The sequence below is a fragment of the Pelophylax lessonae genome (genome assembly GCF_965119305.1).
Source record: "Pelophylax lessonae genome assembly, chromosome: 5".
NCBI lineage: Eukaryota > Metazoa > Chordata > Amphibia > Anura > Ranidae > Pelophylax > Pelophylax lessonae.
This window is the reverse complement of record NC_138772.1, coordinates 156,632,639-156,656,989: the sequence shown is the minus strand read 5'-3', so window position 1 is coordinate 156,656,989 and position 24,351 is coordinate 156,632,639. Positions and strand designations below refer to the sequence as shown.

The following is a 24,351-nucleotide window of genomic DNA, read 5'->3' as shown; positions in this document are numbered from 1 at the left end:
ATTAGCATTTTTATTCAGAAGCTCAATAATAGATTTACATACACTTGGACATAAGATTTCTCATGCAAGTTTGATTTCACTTTTGTTTCAGGTCTTGCAAGGATCTCCAGAGCTTATAGAGATTTTCACTGATGACTGCCATGGACTTATGCAATTGTATGGAAAATCCTCACTCACGGATGACAAGACAGGTTTGCAATTCAAAAACAAAAAACGAAAAAAAAAAGCGTCAAGCATGCAGTCAAATAACCACAATTATACACTAACTAGATCCTTAAAAACACAAGCTGCTTGTTTTTTTTTTTAACAGTTTGAAATGTTTGATCAGATTTGATAAATGTTTGCAGTAAGCCTTATTTGCAAACTTGTCTTAATCAAAGCTGAATACAGATCAAAGAACAGCTGCTTTAGAACGCTACAAAAAAAAATGGAAATCATAAACGATGACATAAAGCACTGATTTTTTTTTTCAGAGACTGTATAAAAGCTCCACTGGGGAGTTGTTATCAATTCATACACAAACACTCCTACTTTGATCTGCTGTTCCATCCTTCAGAATCTATTTGTGTATCTGCTACAGCTCCAAATAATCTAACTAAATGCATCTTTCATTAGTGATTCAGATATCCCTACTAGTTCCACTACTTGTTCTGCATGTACGTTCCCTTCAAAAAACCGAAATGTTTTCAGTCAAGCCTAAAATAGCATATTTATAAAACTGTGCACATGGAGTTTTTTAAAACGGAATCCTTTAAAGTCCCTTAACAGACAAATAGCTGTCTTTGTAAACCTTGTACCTTTTATTGATTCTAGGACAATATCCCCCCGGACAATATCCCCCCGGACAATATCCCCCCGGACAATATCCCCCGGACAATATCCCCCCTGGACAACATCCCCCCGGACAATATCCCCCCTGGACAACATCCCCCCGGACAATATCCCCCCTGGACAACATCCCCCCCGGACAATATCCTCCCTGGACAATATCCCCCTAGACAATATCCCCCCTCTAACCCTAGCCCTAACCCTATGTCCAGGGGGATGTTTTCCGGGGGGGATATTGCCCGGGGGCTGTTGTCCCGGGGGGATATTATCCGGGGGGGGGATGTCGTCCCGGGGGATAATGTCTGGGGGGATATTGTCCTGATACCCCTTTTATTAGGTTGCATCTATGGTATGATACAAAGTCACGTTGTTCAAAGTTGATCTTCAGGCAAACTGGTGCATATACAGATGAAATACATATAAGGGAGGTATTTTACCTACCCAAATTTGTTTCGGTCTATCCAGTTTTAATATATACACAGTACAGCCCTTTCTTCCAGATAATGTCATCTATGGGAGGCCTGGCACTCCCACATACATTATACTAAGATATTACTTGGCCTTTCAGATGGTGTAAGTACACTGGTGGCTATTTCCACAACTAAATAATGTAGCCACAAAGGCAGCAGTGGTTTCCTCCTACAAAACTCTCTTAGATCCTATTCACAAACACTTCATACCACTGAGGGTATCTCTATGCTGCCTATGTCTCTTAAAATATATAAATAATGCCTACTTCCACAATTCCCCAAGGCTGTTTGCCCTTATAATTCAATTTGGCCTAACCCAGGGCTTCAACACTTTCTTACTTTTCTGCACAGTCCCTGTCTGGTTAAAGTGGGACTTACAATTCTACACACAGGCCTTTCAAAAGAGTAGGGGCTCATTTAAACATGCTTTGACATTTTAGATACCACGAACGCCTATTAAGGTTAACAAACTGTTTATTTAGAAATATTTTAAAACCGGTAATATTACAATATATAAACAAACAAAAAAAGAAAACCTATTAACGTACCTATCGTATTAGGAGGCTTTATTGTTGCATTTGCATCTCACTTGCCGGTGTTGGTTTTCTCTTATATGTATTCTTGTACTATCATCTAGTAACGTTTTGTAAACACATCTCCAATGCATTGTAAACACCATAGTTGTTTTTAAATTAACATGAATGGAGGCATTTGGGAAGCAGTAAAGCCAGCCAAATGCTACATGCTGGATATACAGTATCTCACAAAAGTGAATACACCCCCTCACATTTTTGTAAATAATTTATTATATCTCCATTTACACCTGAGACCTTGTAACACTAGTGAGTCACATGACACCAGGGAGGGAAAATGGCTAATTGGGCCCAATTTGGACATTTTGACTTGGGGGTGTACTCATTTTTGTTGCCAGCGGTTTAGACAGTAATAGCTGTGTGTTGAGTTATTTTGAGGGGACAGAAAATATACACTGTTATACAGGCTGTACACTCACTACTTTACATTGTAGCAAAGTGTAATTTCTCCAGTGTTGTCACATGAAAATATATTTACATAAATGTGGCGGGTGTACTCACTTTTTATGAGATACTGTATTTTGAAGTGACGAAACACAAAGTGCCACAAATGTGGCCATGTGAACTACTCCACTGTCAGCAGCAGGTGTGAAATGCATGTTCTTAGTGCACATGTAAACTTAGCCTAACTGAAAATCTCAGATGCTTGACATTTTTAATATCTCCAACTCATTCTTACTGCTGCATCCCAGTTTGGCTTACGGAATGTAGCCTTCTGCCCTTCTGTATTGGAGATGGTTCTCCATTGGTTATGCACACAACAATCACACACGGATCTCCAGAATGTATGGTACCCTATTACAGGATAAGCCCTACAAACTCTCCCGCATACAGTAACAATGGACTGTAAATATCCTGGACCTGAATAAGAAGGCCTGGAAGTAGTTTCTAAGGCTAGCCAAACACACATAGATTTCACTAATAGATTTCTCTAGCCATGTTAAATAGTGTAGAGGAAGGAATCTCCACTACCAGATGAACTTTGACAGCCAGCACCCACAGCTGTCTGATTGGATGTAGTCAATGTTCAGTCAACATTTTTTCACCTTGCTTCTTTGATTTTTCAAAAGGTTCCCCTGGCTCAAATTTTGAGCTGTGGGTAATTGGCTTAACTCTTACTTTGGCAAAGTTAAGTATATTAGAAATATAATAATATTATAAAATAATAATCGAAACACAGCTAAACAGAATGCACCTGAATTCGAGTAAACACACAGTGTGCATTATATCATATAAAATCATTACATGCATTCATATGCATTTATAAGTGTCCTATAAATGCATATAAGTCCATATAATAGCATGCCTGTGTGAATAAGGCCTTACACTTTCAGTAGAGTCGAACATTATATTTTTTACAGTTTACCGTAATTCATGTATATGTTTTTACCTCAAAAAACCCTATAAACATAAGACTATTTAGGGATTATTCTGTCTAAAACATGTTTTTAAATTTTGTAGGAAATGCTAGTACCTTTGAGTTTGATGGTGGAATAACCTATGAACAGCTGCAGGTGAGATAAATAATACATTTAAGTAATATTTTGCTATGTAATCCAAAAGAAATTTGTTCTGTATGTTGCTCCAGAGCGTATCATAAAATTTAAAAGAGAAGAATAGCCACAGCTTTTTTGGCTGTTCTTCTCCCATGGATCACAGGAGTACAGTTCGTTCTGCACTCCTGTGACCCATTTTCAGATGACAGCGGGCTAAAACTCACCGTCAGGTGACAACACAGAGCCAGCCCAGTCTCTAAAAGGATCCTAACCATTTAACTGAACCAGCAGCTTGTATAGCCTCTCAGCGAGCCGCTGAGAACCTGAGCCAGCTGCTCCCACCCGCTCCAGTGAGTGCTGGAGGGGCAGAGTAGAGAGCCAGTGACTGAACGTCACTGGCTCTCTGCAGGCTAGAGACTTAGAACTGAGTGGTCAGCAGTCTTTGATGGCTTATTTCTGAGTCTTTGAGCCAGCGGGGTACAGATACAACATCAGATCGATGCTGTATCCAACTAGGGTTAAAAACATTTTTTTTTTAAATAAATCCCATGCTTTTAAGTTGCCCATAGATGAGTCAGTTTTTCTGTTCAACCAACGGGTTGAGCAAAATAAAACTGACCCGATACCCTTATCCACATATCCAAAGTGGATGGGGGAGTCCTCCCCGTTGTGTCATTGTATTCGGACAGTGGGGAGACTTGCCCAACATCAGAATATACAATTCAGTGCTGCAGGCTACAGCCTGATTTAGAGGAAATTTTCCAACAGGGCGGTTGTACAGCCACAGTGCCCATACCTGGATCAAAATTTGGCCAGGCCCTGCTAAACTGGCCTAATTTCAATCCATCTATGGGCTGCTTTAAAAAACATATCACTGATCTTCCCGTAAAGAGCAACAGAGCTATATATGTGCCGACCAAATTGTTTAATCATTTGATTGCTAAAATTTTAAAATTTAGCAAGTATCAGTCAGTTTTCACCACTTTTAATCACTTTTGACCAATTTCATGGCATTGAGTTGAGGATGAAATTATTTATTTTATATTTTATTATTTATATTTGTCTCTTACATTGTGTTTAAAAATTCTGACTGTGAAGATCACTCAGGAGCTTGGTTGTTGCCACATCATTTCAATCAAATTTGACTTTTTTTTTACATTAAAAAAAAAAAAATGTCTCGATTACCTCATCCGCACACTTGATCTGGATGGGAGAATTCTCCCTGCTGAGCTATTATATTCTGACAGTGGGGAGACTTCACTCTTGGAAGACTATTAGAATACACTAATCAGCACTACCAGCTATAGCCAATGGAGCTGATCAAACAGGGAAAATCCAACAGGCTGGATGTACAGAAGTTGATTAGTATACCAACTTCTGTACAACCAGCCTGCCCATACATGGATCGAAATGTGTCCAGTCCCTGCTGGACAGGCTGAATCTCAATCCATGTATGGCCAGCTTTAAGCAGGCTGATCAAATAACAAAGCAAATATTTTCAAGGTTACACTCAAGGGCTTTTGATCAACTATTCATGAATAAACCTAATTATATCAGTACAGATAAATGTACCATTGGTTGTTAACAGAATAGTTGCCTTTGACATTCAGTGAATTAAACAATTGATTTTATTGGTTGGTTGAAAATAGATGCTTCTGTGACCAGCTTTAAGATACCAAAGGGGCTCAAATCCCATTGTGCTGCCATTGTTCATCCAAATAACTGATTGGTCTTATCGAAGCTGTCCACATTTGCTGTAAAAACAATAATTTTGTACATTGATATGTACGTATGTATGTATATATATATATTTTTTTTTTTTTTTAATTTTTTTTTTACAAGAAATTACACAAATATTTTGAGGTGAGATTAATCAAAAGTTTGATAGCACAAACAAAAGAACAACAATTATTCTTTTTCAATACAATTTATTTTTACGAGGAAAGGCATGCTCTTGCTCCTACTCCTTTCCCCACCATCTGGATGCCCTCTGTCTCACCTGTATTCTCATTGCTGGACAACCAGAACAGCTCCCCCTCTGCACTGATTTGTTTGTGTGGCATGGCCAATTCAAGACATCCTCGCTGATGGGCAGCTAGATGGTCACGCCTGTCTGCCCAACCATTCCTAGCACTGATTGGTTTACAATCACACACCCCTACCTTAATTAGTGAATCTTGGCTTGGCTCTGTGCTTCCTGGTGCTTTATTTAAGCAATACCAGCCCAGGACTCTAGGCTTGTGACAGTGTCAGCTTCCTGGCTCTATTCTTGTTGTGCCCTGCTGTGTTACCTATCATTGGATTTCTTGTTGATAACCCCTGCCATGTACCCAAATTACTCTTTGGATTTCTGCCTGAACTTGACCTCAGATTGTTTACTGGCCTACACTTGGTTGCTACCTGCCCTGACCCTGAAACTGTCTATTGAATTACACTTGTTTGCTACCTGCCCTAACCTTGGACTGTTCCAGGATTCTGTTACTACCAGCTTTCTACTGCTTGCCTAGTGTCAACACTACAAGTGGGTCTGATTTGTTTTTGGTTCTATGTGTTACTTGTTTTTAATAATGTAATGTTTCATAGTATGGCACATTCTGTCATTGGATATAAGTACATTTTTCTTGAATGGTTTGTTGATTTTTGTGTTGTTGATTTGTTACACTGGGGATTGATTGCCAATCGTGTGTGCTCATCTACACGTGTGTGTGGTTTGTTTTCCGGTATTTATACATGTGGTGAGCTGACATGGAGGCAGACTATGATGAAGCACTGGTAAGCATGAAAAATGTTAGCCCCTCTCCAGACCTCTTGCTGTACCTATTTTTCGGTTTTATTGATCATGGTGAATAATGGTGGCCTTTAGGATTTGTGGCTGCCTGTGTGTTCTTTACATCTTCACAGATACAATGTGATGCCGACACTACAGTGGGGCATTCAGTGTTAATTTACCTGGAGCAGGGTTTTTGCTTCTTCTTACATCTGGATCCATTCCGGTGTCCTTTGTCCTGTTACCTGTCATTAAATTTCTTGTTGTTAACCCCTGCTGCGTATGTAAATTACTGGATTGCTGCCTGCAATTGACCCTGGACTGTATACTGGATGGCACTTGCTTGCTACCTGCCCTGATCCTGGAACTGTCTATTGAATTTTTCAACCATGCAAACATTTTTTAATTTGCTGATGAGTTTTTTGAAAAAAAAAATTGCCCTCAACCTTACCATCTTTTATATTTTATTACATGTTATCATTCCACTTACATGTACATGTAGGAATCACCTTACTTAGTTAGATGTACTTCTCCTATACCCACTGAAAGTCACACATCTCATTTAAAGTCCCAATTCCCCTTCTCTTTTAAATATCAGGGATTGAGGCACCAAGCCTCAGTCAGGAGGTGCCTCATTTAATATCCCAATCCTTCCCCCATTGCATCATGTTTGCTACCTACACTGACCTCAGAACTGTTTTCAGACTACACTTGCTTGCTACCTGCTCTGACCTTGGACTGTTCCAGGATTCTGCTCCCACTTGCTGTCTACTGCTTGCCAAGTCTCACGACTACCCTAAGCACCCTAACATGTATCATTTGCTTAGTCTTGGTGCTGTCTGGCCATTGTGTTTTAAGACCAAGGGGCAACCAAGTACCAGTAGGCCTGCTTGCCTTAAGGGAATGCTAAAGGGAACAGGGGCTGCTAAAGGCAGAAAAAACAAAAGCTAGCTATAGTTCTGAACTAGGCATTCGATTTTCATTATAGGGATCCATACCATGAAATTGGTTGAAGGGAACAAAGAAGTGTTGAAAAATAACCGATACTGTGTTTGCGAGATTCAATTGAAATATTATAGCTTTTTGGTTTATGGAATGATTGATAGAATTAGAGACTCTACATTGAAAAAAGTTTTTTTTTTTTTTTTTTAAATTAACACACCGGTCTCTTTTACACTTAAATCTATATAAAACTGAAAATACTATACCCTTTAGTTGTTTTCTTTTTATTAGTTATCATCTCTGTAGAAGAATATAGTTACTTTTGGAGTATTTACATAAGTGGGTTAGGAAAAGATGACAGTGATTACAAGAGTGACTAGGCACTGTCCTGTGCTACTGAAAATGCTGATATTTACATCCATCATTTAAAATGTATGTAGCTTAGAAAAATAATACTGCAATCAAATATTTGCACTTGCAGGTGGTGTTCTAAGCTCCTGCTTTGTTTTCATTTTAGAACATGATTGAAGAAATTTTAGAAGACAGTGGCTACTATAATTTAACTTCAAACAGGTATGTGTCATATGGAAAAAAAAATAAAGCATCGTTTTCAATTTTAGAGGTAAAAAAAAAAAAATATTTTTTTTTGGAAAGTTATGTTTAGTCTATGTAAAAATGCAAAAAGTAGTCACAATAATAGAAGACTCGACCAAAGATTTATTTACTGTAGACATCTTCTGCTATCCATATGTACACCCTGCTCTATTTTTTGGTAAATGTCAGCTCTATAACAACTGCACTTCATTTGCAACATAACTGGCGATTGATTCTCAATTCCATTTTGCTTGAGTGATCAAGAGACTTATTTACCTTTTATGACCTTTGCCTGTGTCCGTGGCTGGTCTGGTATTGTCCATCTCCCCTCCCATAGTCATATTTCTTAAATCAGATCCTATACTGATCAATTGACAAATGCTTGCCTACTAAATGTCCCTATAAATTTAAAGCAGCCTATGGGGAGGCGCAGACAGGGGCAAAGCGCAGACACATTGTCTTTCTTTTGTGTCTCAGTGATGAGTGTTGCACAGTTTCACCACCGCAGTTTAACTACAGCAGGATAACTAAAGCTGTATGAAGATACAACAAGAACTCTGCTCCACTCTGGAAAGATGGCAAGCAAACCAGCATTCGACATTTAATTTATTTGAAGTCAGATTCCCACTTTCTATCCACTAACATGCTCCTTGTACTCTTCCTTCTCACATCGGTGTCTTCTATCCTTAAGTTATCCTTACTTTACCCCTCCTCTCTACCCCATAGCATACACATATCACCCTCACTCCTACCGTCTCCCTACTACTTTATCCATCACCTCCTGCAATTGCTGAACCCACGTGCTGACCTAAACACCAGGGCAGTTAGACATGTGTGCTCATTCACATCCCACTCCCATCTTACCTTTCTCACCCTCCTTCTCCTAGCCTCAGGGGACATTTCTCCAAATCCTGGTCCTCCATTTTCTAACTGCAAACCACATATCCGGCACCCCTCCTCCTCTGGCAACAGCCGCAATCCACTCAGTTTAATTTCTATCCCTCTGCTTCCTAAAACCAGCCCCCCAATCTCATGCGCCCTTTGGAATGCCCACTCCATCTGTAACAAGCTCACATCTGTGCATGACCTTTTTCTCTCTCATGGCTTTAACATACTTGCCATAACTGAAACCTGGCTTCACAATTTTGACTCTGCTTCACCTGCTCCCCTCTCCTATGGTGGTCTCCACTGGACTCCCCCAGACCCAACGGACAGAAAGGAGGTGGAGTTGGATTCCTTTTATCCTCACAAAGCACCTACCGAGTCCTTCCTATCCCTCCCTCTCTATCCCTATCTTCTTTTGAGATGCACTGTATTTGTCTGTTTTCTCCCATTTCTCTGAGGATTGCAGCAATTTATTGGCCTCCTGGACCAGTATCAAGCTTTCTTGTTGACTTCCCTGCCCGGCTACCCTACTTTCTCTCCTCTAAAATACCCACTATCATTCGTGGTGACTTCAACATCCCTGTCAACAGCCCAGCTATAACTCAACTTCTCAACTTAACCTCATCTTTTTTAACCTAATCCAATGGACACACACTTCCACTCACTCCAATGGTAATACCCTCGACCTTGTATTCTCCCATCTCATGTATTTTCCCATCTCTGCACTCCTGGCAACCTCACCAACACCCCCTTTCCTCCCTCTAATCACATCCTCCTCAGTTTCACTGTATCCTTGCCTTAAATCACCCATTCCTCCAAGCAACAAACAAATACTTGTAGGAAGAAAAAATCTAATATGCGCTATCACCAAGAATTAAGATGCCGGCACTAAATAACTGATAAACAGATTAAAGAAAAGCACATAGATAATGAGTGCAGCGCTAAATGAAATGACATATCATAAAACATAATCCCTAAAATGACATAACCAAAGTGATATAGGTGTCAAAAAGATATGGCATATACATATGATAATAGTGTCAATAAAGTCCCATATCAGTGAAAGAATCATAAAATAAAGTCCCAATAAGTGAAGAAATCCATCCTGATGCCAGGAAAAGATGAAACTCAAAGGTGAAATGGATCCCATCACCAACTGAATAAATGAAATGGGCACTCACCAGATGCTGTGGGTCTGTACTACCATATGATAAACAGACCAAACAAGCTCTATAAAACGATCCAGGAATCTTCCATAGAGTAACCAGCGATGTTAATCCAGGCTCATGGGAGAGGAGAGGGGAGGAACTGCATAATCCTGTACTGATCCCCGGATCTGAGGTGATCCTCCTTCCCCCAGGATCTCACAACTTCTGAACAGCCCCCAGGACCAGCATCTTTTCCTGGCATCAGGATGGATTTCTTCACTTATTGGGACTTTATTTTATGATTCTTTCACTGATATGGGACTTTATTGACTCTATTATCATATGTATATACCATATCTTTTTGACACCTCTATCACTTTGGTTATGTGATTTTTGGGATTATGTTTTATGATATGTCATTTCATTTAGCGCTGCACTCATTATCTAAATACTTGTAGGAACCTTCGTCACTTTAACCCTTCTCTTCTCTATTCTGCTACTGACCACCTATATTACATAATCTCTCCCCTGTCCTGTCCTGGCCACCGCTGTTTACAACAGTTTACTCTCATCATCACTGGACGCACTTGCTCCATCAACATGCCAAATCAGGCCCTGACCATTGCAACCCTGGAAAACTGACAACAGTAGAAATCTTAAGAGATATTGTCGTGCTCTTGAACGACTGTGGTGTAAAACAAAGGGCCTGCAGGACTTCACCCTACATAAATCTGTTCTCCTAAAATACAATTCCTGCCTCCATGCTGCCAAACAAGCCTACTTTGTCTCTCTTCTTAATACCTTGTCATCCAGTCCCCATCGACTCTTCTCAGCCTTTAACGCTCTGCTTCATCCCCCACCCCCTCTACCAACTAACTCACTCACTGCTCAAGAGATTATCAATCACTTCAAAGACAAGATTGATGCAATACGTGAGGACACCTCCACTGTGCGTACATCTTCCCCACTCAACATACCATGCCTAACAGCACAGTCAACACTCTCCTCTTTTGAACTGGCTTCTGCTGAAGAGACTAAAAAAAATTTCTCAGTTCCCCACCTAACCAATTATCCCCTGGATCCTGTTTCCTCACAACTACTTTGGTCACCCTCCTATTCTATCCTATGCTCCCTCACTCACATCTTCAATCTCTCCTTCTCTAGTGGCACCTTCCCCTCCCCTCAAAAACATGCACAGTTCACTCCTATACTTAAAAAGCACTCACTGGACCCCACTAACCTGAATTTGTCTCCAAATATCACCCAAACCGTCCTCTCTGCTCCTCTCAAGACCTCCTACTCTCAAGCTCCCTTTTCTCCTCTTCCCATGCTAATCTCCAGGATTTCTTCAGAGCCTCTCCCATCCTCTGGAATGCTCTACCTCAACCTGTCCACCTATATCCTTCTCTAGCTGCCTTCAGGCGATCCCTGAAAACTCATCTCTTCAGGTAAGCCTATCACACCTCCAACTAATCTTTGACCTCGTCCATTAGCTCATTCCCCACATTTACAACCTTTTGTAACACCTGCCCCACCCTATTAGATTTTAAGCTCTTCTGAGCAGGGCCCTCTTAATCCTCTAGTATTTTAGTGTATTGTAACTGTATTGTCTCCTTGTTATAATGTAAAGCGCTGTATAAACTGTTGGCACTATATAAATCATGTATAATAATAGTAATAATAATCATGCTGCCATAGTCATTCCCATTTGTTCAAGCTCAACCTCTTGTGTCATGTAATTGTTGTAGTGATTGTTGTGCATTAACTTCCTATGCAGAAATACCCTATGAAAAGACAAATATCTGGGAGGAGGTTGATGAGGGTTATTGTAGGTAGGGCAGATTGTGAGCAATTCTACCTGAACAGTCTGAAATAAAAAAGCCATCTCTGAAAAGAGGACAAATCAACTACTTCACATTGCAAGAGGTTTTGGACATTTTGTGAACATAATATGAACATGTTTTTCTTATTTCCACAAAAAAGGAGCCAAGTGAACTCTGTGTGAATAATAATACAGCATTCCTCATAAGACATCAGTGTTATGTGACTGAAGAAGGGATGTTTAGTAATATCACTATAAAGGTTCTATGTATGACTATGCACAAAAGCAGACTTGAAAGTAACCTTGTATTCACTTTAAAATTGTTAACCCACAGGCAGACATGTAAAGCAGGTACGTAAAGAAAAATTGGACTCGGGAAGTTGTGCCCCTAAAAAGGCAAGCAGGGGGCAAAGGACTAGTCACGAGTTGTTCCCATCGTTTCCCTGCAGCCAATCTTTCCCCATTACACTTACCATGTGTGTTTGTAAATATAAACACATTTTTTTTGTTGCGCTTACCCCCAAAAAAATTACTCAAAAATAGTCATCATGATAAACCATCAACAAAATAGCAGATCACTGAATTAATTCATGTAAACATCAAATAACTTAAAGTGGTTGTTAAGCCACTATCTGATCTTTATACCATCCCCTCTGTTAGATAACAACCTGTGTCCTAGTGCCTGTGCTTTATTAAAAACAAAAGCCGACTTGTACCTGTTTTCACAGCGCCTTCCTGCACTCACTTGACTCCCGGGTCTCTCCTCTCCCTGTCTGACATCTCCAGCGAGCAGGGCCAAGAACTCCCGCTGACGTCAGCTGGGGAGGCGAGAGGAGGAGAGAGAAGGGAGTCACATGAGCGCCGGGAGGTGCTGTGCAAACAGGTAGAAGTTGCCTTTTTTTTCATGAAGCGCAGGAACTAGGACACAGATTTTTATCTAACAGAGGGGATGGTATAAAGATCAGATAGTTTTGTAGCAGCAAGGAGGGGAGCAGAGTAGCGCTAGTGAGAGCTGACAGGCATGGAGGGGAGCAGGACAGAGGGAGACAGACGAGAGCTGCAGGTAGCAGCAGATGATGGAGGCATTTAAACTGACCATGGTGTCAGGGCTCAGCAGCCATGATAAACCATGGTCCGTTTACAGGGGGGAGGGCAGAACCAGACAGGATCAGCCAGGAATTGCAGGTGATACAGGGGGCTAAATGACACAGCAAAAGCACTGTGCTGTATAACATGCTTTAAAGGAACAGGAACTTTTTTTTTTTTTTAGGGTAACAAACACTTTAATATTGTTCAAAAGTCCAAATATGAATATCTCAGTCTCTGGAATACATTTTTTAATGTGACTTTCAAATTATCTTCCTCAAAATTGTGCAGTGACTCCCACCACTGACATGCGCTCACCTCCGGATACAGACTTGCAATTAATTAGGCAACACAAGCTTTCCTCTCTCCGGGACTATACCCTAATTTCCATTTATGCCTTAAATAGGTGTATGGCCCTTTAAGGGAATATTGATTTCCCTGCATCCTAGCTCACACAGCACAGGGGTCCCATATAGTGTAGCAAGTTAGAACAATGCTTTTATTCCAAATAAAATTGCTTTTTCCTAAGTAAAACAAAGAGATGCTCTTTTAAAATAAGAGTGACAGTGGGGCCGCGACTCCCACGTCACTTCGGCTATCGGCAAGACACCCGGTTGGCAAGACACCCAGTTGGGTGACTTGCCGAAATCAGAAGTGACGTGGAAGCTGAGGCCTTGCTGTCACCCTTATTTTTTGTGGGAGCACCATTTATTCGTTTGCAGCAATTCATCACTATACATTTTTTTTTTCAGTCACATCCATTATTTATTCACTATTGAGGGAGTTATAGGTAGCGTCGGACTGTGCCAGTATCATTACTGTGTCTTTGTGTGGAGGCAGCCATCTTGGATTTGCTTCCTTATGCCAGAACCTCCAGTACAGAGGAGAGTGAGCAGCACAGTAGTTATATCACCAAATCGCACTTCAGATCTAGGACTAGCAGTCAATGTCTGCTTTATGTGTCTGTGATAATTCTGTTTAACTATTAAATTGTCTGCCACCCAGTATCCTCAGGTAAATCCTTAATGCGGGAGATAACAAGATCATTTTCCAGTTTAGTATATAAAGACAGTGCCCTCCAGCTGCTGAGGTCCAGAATGTGGTATTTTGTCTACTTTATTCTCCTAGGGGAATCCTCCTTGACAAGGAAAGAACACTCTGGCAAGCCTTCCTACACATTTACCACCCCCCAGTCACCTTCTTTCTCCTTCCAGGGATTGGCTTGATCATGATAAATATTCATGCTTACAATTTGAATCTCTCTGCCCTATACCTAGAAAAATCTTTCAGAGGCAGGTGGGAAGACTCAAACTCTCAGCTCAGAAAAACCTGAATGGCCCAAAACAACCATCACTGATCCACTCACTACAGTGGAGCCAAAAACTAAATTTAACTTAATAGCCTAACTAAAGGAGAGCGCTGCATGCTCAAACTTAAGGCTGGCCATAGATGGATCGAAATGCAGCCAGTTCAGCAGGGACCTGCTGAGTTTTTGATCCATGTGTGGCAGAAGTTGCCCTAACAATTGACTTAAGTCAAACAGGAATGCTGGAAAATTCTTCTCAATCAAATTCTTCTCAATTTTAATTTTGGTGTGGCCATTTTTTTAAACATATTTCTATTGCTGGGCAATTGCTAACATTCTTTTATTTACATTCATCTGTCAGTGGGGAAGCCTCTTGGTTGTTAAGAAAGCTCGCGGACGGCTTCCCGGCCCGCTGCTTAACAACCAGCTATTTCTTCACACAGAATTCGCATCGGTCAATCGTTTTTCGACCGATCCAAATTCTAATCATTCTGAAAAGTTGGAATTCTTTAGAAAATAAATAAAAGAAATACATTTTAATGAAAATTAAAAGAAATTTAACAAAAACAAAACAAAATTAAACTAATTCTGAAATCAAACTAAACAAATTCCATAACGAAATTATTATTATGATAATTATTATTATTATAAAAGGATTTATATAGCACCAATAGTTTGTGCAGCACTTAACAAAATGAAGGCAGACATTACAGTTACAATACAATTTGGTACAAAAGGAAGCAGTGGGCCCTGCTCGTTAGAGCTTGCAATGTAAGAGGGAGGGTAAATTGATACAAAAGGTAATAGCTGTGGGGGATGAGCTGATGGAGAAAGTGAAACAGTATGGTGTACGTTTAGTAAACTGAGAAGTTTTCTCTCAGTTCACTTCTCGGCAGTTCTTAGAGAAAAAATATCTCCTCTGGCACCCAGTTTAGAAGGCGGAGAACTTCACTTCTCAAAGGGTGATCAGAGGAGAAGTTTTTTCTCTGAGAACTGCCGTGATCTGTGTATAACTGGGTGGACTGCCTGTAATCTCACAAGATATTGTGAGATTACAGCGCCGCTAAGTTTAAAAAGTGAAACTAAAGTTTAAAAGAACTCGTAATGACATGTTCTGACACATGAAAACATATCTATACACACACATGCACAGTATACATACATATATACATACATACAGTATATATATATATATATATATATATATATATATATATACACCAGTGCATACAATATATATATATATATATATATATATATATATATATATATATACACACCAGTACATACAGTATATATGTATACACCAGTACATACAGTATATATATATGTGTAGCACCACCCCCGCAGGAGCTGCTGATTATATTATTGGGTCTACACCCTGCCTAACAACCCAATCAAATTGGCTCGATCCCTCCTCAGGCACAACTGACCCAGAATAGGACTGGACTATCAAATAGATACACAGGTTGGAATACAATACTTCACTATGCAACAATACCTTGTTACCTTCTTGAATAGTAGTCCTTCTGGGTGACACAATGGAACAACGCACAAGATTGTAATTAACCAAACTTAGTTTACTATGTATCAAATTGAATAGGGGAGATACAATACAATACAAGTCCATAAAAGGTTATTTAAAACAGCTTTAAAAAGGTAAAAGAATACCCCCACACTCCTCCTGCATTAAGGCTAGACACAGTACCAGGTAGGTGGGCCTATCTGAGTCCCTCCCCCAGAGTTCTCTTCTTTCTTGTTGATCTTCGCTAGCAAGGTTATTGAATAGAGCTCATTTGTAATCCAGATTAGGAATAAAGATCAAGAGAGAAAAAAACAACGAGCTGTTAGTTGTCACCGCAGGGTGTCTGCGTAACTGAGCAATAACTTCTGCGAGAGAGATAAGCCTCTGGCGACTCCTTTACAGACCTTATTGTTTGTCTATGAGTCTCCTGAGAGAGTATGGTGATAAACCCCGGGGTTTTATCACCTCCTGATGCGCTACCGCTATCTGTAGATAAAACTGTCTCTTCAGCAAATAAAGTCAGTTATTGGGCATGTGCCCTCTCACCAACAGAAGTTTCTCCTTCGCGCGCTTCCACTGCGGTCTCAGTCCTTTGGCTATATGCCAGCCGCGCGGGGTCCTTCTGGCGGATGACTTCCCGTCTCGGCAAACAGCAGTATGACCTCCAGGAATGTGCCTCGTGCTTGAGATGGGACGGTTCCACGTCGTCCCTCCAGGCTAAAAGGCTCTGGCCCAATATCCAGTGTCAGTCCTTCACTCTCGCTCGCTGGTTCCTCAGAGTCCAGCGCAGAAAAGCCCCCCCCCCTTCGCGCGCTTCTCTCTTCCTTTAAATAACCTCCCCCATAGTGCCGTGCGGTGCAGCCGTGCACCCTGGATCTTGCAAAGCAGCCTGGGAGATGTAGTTTCTTCATCTTGTGAAAAGGAAGTCACAGCCCGGGAAATTCCATGCAGCTACCACTAGAGGGAGCCTAGTTCCTTCCCACATATCAAACAGTGTCTTTAGGCATGTTTAACCCCGCTACACACTCCCCCCACTTGAGAAACTTTGGTCCCCAAAGAGGTCAACAGTATGTACCCTAGTGCATAGGTTGGCATTATACAACAAAAACATTAACATTTTGCTGAAATAAGTCAATCTGAATACATCCAATTTTGTATTCTAATAGCAGTGCAACAGTAAAACGATAAAGTGCAATTAATAAACAAATAAGTGATTTCTACAGTGTTAATATAGTGCTGATTTCTAGTGCTTTTATATAGTGCTCCTTTAAAAAGCACATGTGCCTTTGCAATTTCTTAAACACTTACATCTTAAAGTTTGTGTTGAAAAAAAAACATCAAAAGGTGAGAAAGAGAAAAAAACATATAGTGAGGTCAGAGCAACAAAATGTGCGCAAACATTAACTCACAAAGTAAACCAAATTGTGAACATCAAAAACTGTGCTTATTATAATGGCCAAACCCAATATCCTTATGTACAAACTTAAATGCAAACGTTTTCTACTTCAATACTTTGTTCTCATGATCTCTCACAGACCCCCCAAAACTTGGGTGGCTTGTACAGTTGTGCCTGGGGGTGAGCCAGGGTTGTCCCCCACCAAATCTACAGTGGAGGAACTAGGCTGGTCAGGAGATCTTTTGGAGGTAAAAACAGCTTCTTCCGAACATTCACCCAATTGATCATAGGTCAGTCTCTTAGGTGGGTGAATGACTCTCCTTTCCCTCTGTTCCCGTGGAGGCATGCTCTCAGAGGTGCTAGGATCAGGCACTTCTGAGGATTCTTCAATGTCCCCCTCCTCATGTTCCAACACAGAGGAACCTGATGGTTCAAGAGAGGTCAGTTCTTCTTCAGAGAAGGGTGCAACCTCCTCCTCAGGATCTTCATCCTCAGCTGCTTCTTCTGGAAGCATATGAAAGGGTATGAATTCAGGGGCTTCTGCCCGAAGGGCTCCTCTATCAGCCAAGTCAGATGAAGACAGGGAGGCAGGTGTGGGTTCTGGCAACTGAGATGACCACAACCAGTCGGGTACCTCCTCTTCATCTTCCAAATCTTCAGATGGAGAACTTCCCTCTCCCTCATCTGGGAGCGTCGTCTGAGATCTGGTAACTGGTCTGGACCGGCGAGAAGTCGAAGGGGCCTCTGACAAGTCTTCCACAGGGGGCATACGAACCGCTTCAGAGAGAGGCAGCAAATGGTTCCGATGCCAAGCCTTCAATGGACCCACACTTCCTTCAGGCCGAATTTGGTACACAGGAAGGTTTGGCAGTTGCTTGCAGATAACATAAGGTTGGGACTTCCAGCGGTCTGCCAACTTGTGTTTCCCCGGGACACCCAAGTTTCTCAACAAAACCCTGTCCCCTGGTTGCAGGTCATGGATCCGAACTTTTAGGTCGAAATTTTTTTTATTCCGCAGTCCACGTTGATCAGATGTGGCCTGAGCCTTATCATAGGCCGCTTTCAGACTCTTCCGCAGTCGGTCCACATATCCTCTATGCGATGCTGAAGAGGTATGATCAGGCGAAATGCCAAAGGCCAAATCCACTGGCAACCGAGCCTCCCTTCCAAACATCAGCCGATAAGGGGAATATCCAGTAGCATCACTGACAGTGCTGTTGTAGGCATGCACAATGGCAGCTACGTGCTTGCCCCAATGCTGTTTCTTCTCTGAGCTCAAAGTCCCCAACATATCCAAAAGAGTCCTGTTAAATCGTTCAGGCTGGGCATCCCCCTGTGGATGGTAGGGAGTGGTTCTAGTCTTTTGAATGCCTAACATATCTAACAGTCTCTTGATCAGTCTGCTTTCAAAGTCCCTTCCCTGATCAGAATGGAGGCGTTGTGGTAACCCATAATGTACAAAGAACTTCTCTACAAGAACTTTGGCTACCGTTGAGGCCTTCTGATCCCTTGTTGGGAATGCTTGAGCATATCTGGTAAAATGGTCTGTTACCACAAGGACATTCCCCTGGCCACTCAGATCAGGCTCTAAGCAAAGGAAATCAATGCACACCAGCTCCATGGGTCCCTGACTTTGTAGATGGCCCATTGGGGCTGCTTGACGTGGCAGAGTCTTCCTCTGTATACACCGGACACAAGAATGACAGTATCCTTCAACTTCGGCCCTCATACAAGGCCAGTAGAACCTGTCCCTGACAAGCTGAAAGGTTCTTTCGGGCCCCAGATGGCCATGATTATCATGAAGAGCGGCCAGAACTCCCTCTCTGTACTTAGCTGGTAAGAACAGTTGCCACTTCTCCTCCAGATCTTCAGATGGACCTCTCCGGTAGGCCACTCCTTCTCTGATCTGTAACCGGGTCCACTCTCTATGCAACAGACGGGCCCCCTGATGGGAGTCAGTTAGAAGCAACTCAGGGCTCTGGATCTCCAGGGCTTCCAAGAGAAGTTTTCCCAAAGGGTCTTCCAACTGCTCCTTCCGCAAGTCCCTTTTGGACAGCCGGGGCAAACCCTCCCCTTCAACTTGGGTCACCTGGCAGTAGCATTTGGGTACTCCGATAGCCGAAACCCCAATCTCTTCTGCTCTTGACCCTCCTCGGGATCGAAATTCAGTTCCCTGATATAGGGCACGCACCCCTTCTGGAGCCACATGAGTCCATTCTTCCGCAGGTTCCTGTGGAACATGCAACCTTCTGGATAGGGCATCTGCATCCCTATTTCCGATTCCTGGCCGATACTTCAGGCTAAAATTGAAGCTAGAGAGGGCAGCCAACCATCGATGTCCTGTTGCATCCAGCTTGGCCGTAGTCAACAGATAGGTGAGGGGATTATTATCTGTCTTGACAATGAATTCAGCTCCGTACAGGTAGTCTTTCAATTTGTCAACCACTGCCCACTTCAAGGCCAAGAATTCAAGTTTGTGAGTAGGATAATTCCTTTCAGCAGGCAGTAGGCTTCTGCTCACATAGGCAACAGGTCGCAGATGACCCTCATGCTCCTGATAAAGTACCCCCCCCAGCCCATCTCGGCTGGCATCAACATGCAGTTCATATGGTTTTGTGGGGTCCGCATAGGCCAACACAGGGGCAGTGGTTAGGGTTTCCTTCAGCTGGACAAAGGCCCCTTCGCATTCCGGGGTCCACTGATCCTGGATGGATTCCTTAGCCTTCCGGGGGCCTATGGTGGACTTCGCCGGCTTTACCAACTCAGGGACATCATCTTCTTCATTCTTCAGGAGCTCATTTAGGGGTCGGGCAATCTGGGCGAACCCCTCCACAAACCTCCTGTAATAGGAGCAAAAGCCCAAGAATGACCGGAGTTCGGTCACATTTGTGGGTCTCGGCCAGGAAGCAACAGCATCCAGCTTGTCCGGGTCAGTGGCCACCCCTTCTTCAGACACGATATGGCCCAGGTAATGGACCGAGGACTGATAGAATTGGCACTTCTCAGGAGAAAGTTTCAGACCTTCTTCATGTAGCCTCTTCAAGACCTTTTCCAACCTCTCCTCATGTTCTTCTAAAGTTCTGCCAAACACGATAACATCAGCCAAGTATACCAGTACCTCTATCAAATTCATATCTCCAACGGTCCTCTCCATCAGCCTTTGGAAGGTAGCAGGGGCCCCGGACAACCCCTGAGGCATGCGATTGAACTCAAAGAACCCCACAGGGGTGATGAAGGCTGTTTTCTCCCGATCTTCAGGGTGCATGGGGATCTGATAATACCCACTCTTTAAGTCCATCACACTGAACCACTTCGCCCCTGACAGACTCTGTAGGGCATCTTCGATTCGAGGAGTGGTATACTGGTCTGGGATGGTTCTTCTGTTCAGCGTTCGGTAGTCGATACAAAGCCTCAAAGATCCATTTTTCTTCCGGACTACCACTATCGGGGAAGCATACGGGCTCCTGGATTCTCGGATAATCCCGGTCTTTTTGAGCTCTGCCAGCTGTTGACGTAGATCTTCTAAGTCACCTAAGGGGACTCGCCGGACTCTCTCCCTGAAAGGCTTGTCCTCACTCAGGCGGATCTTATGAGTGGCGCTCCTGGCACATCCCACGTCAAACTCGTCCTTAGAGAATATTTCCCTACATCGAGCAAGTTGTGCCTTGGCCCTCTTCACCCATTCCGGCGGGAGGGCAGCGTTTCCAGAGCAAAGCTCCTCTATAACCGCTTCACCCTGTTCCTTTTCTTTGAAATCAATGGGGGCAACTGGGGTAGCCGGGTTGACTTGGCCCAGGAGCACTCTAGCCGGTACCTTCACTGGTGTAATAGAGGTGTTTCTGACACTCACTAAAACCCTTCCACGGTTTTCCTGTAACACCTTCAAAGGGATCACCTCAGGGATCACTTCTATCCCTCTCTGTCTCTCCTTTTGACCTGATTCAAAGATAATGAAGGGACCCGGCTGTTGCCATGTGAGTTTAACAGAAGCCTTAAAACAGGCCACCTCTCCTGGCTGTAAGACCTTTTCTGCTCTATCCAGCTTCCAGAGTCGTCCAACTCCTTCTGCGGGGGTCTCTTGCTCCAACACTAATCGTTGGTAGGCCTGCCGTAGCATGGGATGAATCCTTGGCGCCTGAGCATCTTGTCCCTGGACCAGTTGTATCAGAAGGCGCCTTACCAGGTCAGTGTTTGTTCCTACGATGAGAGAGCTTTTGTTGGCCCCTGGTGGACGAGGACAGACCACCGCTAAGGTGTCGAAGGTTTCCGCTTCACCAGCCACTGATGGATCAAAGGTCAACTTGATTGGCAGATACCCGTCATAGGGAAAACTTTGGGTCCCAATACCCCATATCTCCAGATCTTCCAACTTCTGCAAAGGTAGATGGGTAAGATATTTATCATAGAAGTCTCTATACAAAAGAGTCACCTGGGCCCCTGTGTCAAGGAGGGCTCTTGTGTAAATTCCTTCCACCTGAACCGAGACCACTGGGGAGGGCCCGACCAAGTTAGTTGGGAATTCTCTTGATGTAGCCTGGTTGTCTGATTCAGTTCTCTGTACCCTGGCCCTCTTCTCCTTTTTCTTCCTTGATCTGGGCCCCCGCTGAACCCGGTGTGCATTGACTTTCCTTCCCTCAGTAACCCGGAGTCTAGAACTGGGGGTATTATATTTGGGTCTGACCCCCTGACTCAGTTTCCCTGATCCTGCACCACTTCTGGAGTCCCTTAAGACTGGCGGACACCCGGTTGACTCCTTCACCGGTGTCCTCTGAAGTTTCCCGCTGGCTCGCGAGGTTTCGCGGCAGCATTTCCTGAGCTGGGACATACCCTTCTAACATGCCCAACTCCCCCGCAGTTGAAACAAGTTAACAATCTTGCAGGCCGTGGCTCTGGATCTGTGCTGAGACTAACAGGTTCATCTGGCCTCTCCGATATACTCCCCTTGGGTAGAGTAGATACCTGACCAGTCAGGATGGACACCATTTCTATCAACTGAGACACTTGGGTCTTTAGGAGTTCAACTTGAGAGTCACCCTCTTCCACACTTATCACTCCAACCCGGGCAGTTGAGTCAAACTGCCGACTTTTCTTCTTGTTGTCCAACATAACCTCTTCCTCTCTGACCATTCGAATCAGATCGGGGTATTCTAGAATGCCGCCATCTCGACGAGTTCGTAACAGTATGGCAATGGGATCTAAAGGTTGAGCCCCTTTCAGAACCTGTCGTGCACGAGTCTCATCTATTTTCCGGTGGTCTATTCCTTTCTTTAACAGAATCTGGTGGATAATCCTATCCAGACGTTTAATGAATTCGGACAACTTCTCCCCCTCTTCTTGATAACAGTGGTCCAACTGGTAGAGAAGTTCAGCCGCGTTCTCCGTCCGACCAAACACATCTTGCAGAATGTCCAAATAATCCTGTGCAATGCAGTTCTTCTTGCTAAGCTTTAGATTACGTACAGCCTCTAATGCAGGTCCCCTTAAACTCTCTGTGATTCTCTGCTTCTTGTGCTGTTCTGGTACCTCCCATTCCTCCAAAGCCTGAGTGGCGGTATCTAACCACTCTTCGAACCCATCTTCTGCTGAAGGCACAGGCTGTTTCCCAGAGAATGTCCGGAGCTTCCTATATCCAGTCATCAAATAGCTCGAGGAGTCCCTACTACATTTTGCCACAATCTCCCCAAGAACAGCACACAGTTCTGAGCTAAAAGTCGACAAAGGTGATGACTCAGGATGCCCTTCTTGGACACCTTTTTCTTGGCTGGATACCCCAGGGGTGGTGGATGAGGGACCCGCAATAGGAACTCCTGGATGTATCAGGAAAAGTTCTGTTTGGTCAGTAGTTTTTACACTGTTTCCGTTGAAATAATCAGGGACCCCCTTCCTCCACTCACACAGTGCATACGTGTGTGGGACAGTGGTGTCAGTTTTCATGTCAATCACCCAAAATTTCCTGTCTGTGGATAGTGCCCTCAAAACAGGGAGGAGCTTTTCTTCAGTCCAGGCTTCTCCCTTGATTTCAACCACCAGGCCATTTTCCACTATGACATTCTCTTCCTTGCACCACTCAGCAGCAGCGACAGGATCCATTTCTGCGTGGGAGGGAATTCTATGGCTGAGAGGGTTGTATTGCAGGACTGTAGAAATCCCGGACGAGCCCCCACGTGTAGCACCACCCCCGCAGGAGCTGCTGATTATATTATTGGGTCTACACCCTGCCTAACAACCCAATCAAATTGGCTCGATCCCTCCTCAGGCACAACTGACCCAGAATAGGACTGGACTATCAAATAGATACACAGGTTGGAATACAATACTTCACTATGCAACAATACCTTGTTACCTTCTTGAATAGTAGTCCTTCTGGGTGACACAATGGAACAACGCACAAGATTGTAATTAACCAAACTTAGTTTACTATGTATCAAATTGAATAGGGGAGATACAATACAATACAAGTCCATAAAAGGTTATTTAAAACAGCTTTAAAAAGGTAAAAGAATACCCCCACACTCCTCCTGCATTAAGGCTAGACACAGTACCAGGTAGGTGGGCCTATCTGAGTCCCTCCCCCAGAGTTCTCTTCTTTCTTGTTGATCTTCGCTAGCAAGGTTATTGAATAGAGCTCATTTGTAATCCAGATTAGGAATAAAGATCAAGAGAGAAAAAAACAACGAGCTGTTAGTTGTCACCGCAGGGTGTCTGCGTAACTGAGCAATAACTTCTGCGAGAGAGATAAGCCTCTGGCGACTCCTTTACAGACCTTATTGTTTGTCTATGAGTCTCCTGAGAGAGTATGGTGATAAACCCCGGGGTTTTATCACCTCCTGATGCGCTACCGCTATCTGTAGATAAAACTGTCTCTTCAGCAAATAAAGTCAGTTATTGGGCATGTGCCCTCTCACCAACAGAAGTTTCTCCTTCGCGCGCTTCCACTGCGGTCTCAGTCCTTTGGCTATATGCCAGCCGCGCGGGGTCCTTCTGGCGGATGACTTCCCGTCTCGGCAAACAGCAGTATGACCTCCAGGAATGTGCCTCGTGCTTGAGATGGGACGGTTCCACGTCGTCCCTCCAGGCTAAAAGGCTCTGGCCCAATATCCAGTGTCAGTCCTTCACTCTCGCTCGCTGGTTCCTCAGAGTCCAGCGCAGAAAAGCCCCCCCCCCTTCGCGCGCTTCTCTCTTCCTTTAAATAACCTCCCCCATAGTGCCGTGCGGTGCAGCCGTGCACCCTGGATCTTTCAAAGCAGCCTGGGAGATGTAGTTTCTTCATCTTGTGAAAAGGAAGTCACAGCCCGGGAAATTCCATGCAGCTACCACTAGAGGGAGCCTAGTTCCTTCCCACATATCAAACAGTGTCTTTAGGCATGTTTAACCCCGCTACATATACATACCAGTACATACAGTATATATATATATATATATATATATATATATATACACCAGTACATACAGTATATATAAATATATACACCAGTTCATACAGTATATATAAA

General features: G+C 43.2%; 1 protein-coding gene across 1 annotated transcript in view; it reads left to right on the top strand.

Moving 5' to 3' along the window:
* The window catches only part of NEK10 (NIMA related kinase 10), a 472,071-nt gene that overhangs the window by 440,120 nt on the left and 7,600 nt on the right, over positions 1 to 24,351 (top strand). Inside the window, exons 34-36 of the mRNA XM_082258594.1 lie at positions 92 to 191; positions 3,353 to 3,405; positions 7,614 to 7,669. Coding sequence (XP_082114720.1) covers positions 92 to 191; positions 3,353 to 3,405; positions 7,614 to 7,669 — 209 coding nt within the window. The remainder of the gene's footprint in view (positions 1 to 91; positions 192 to 3,352; positions 3,406 to 7,613; positions 7,670 to 24,351) is intronic.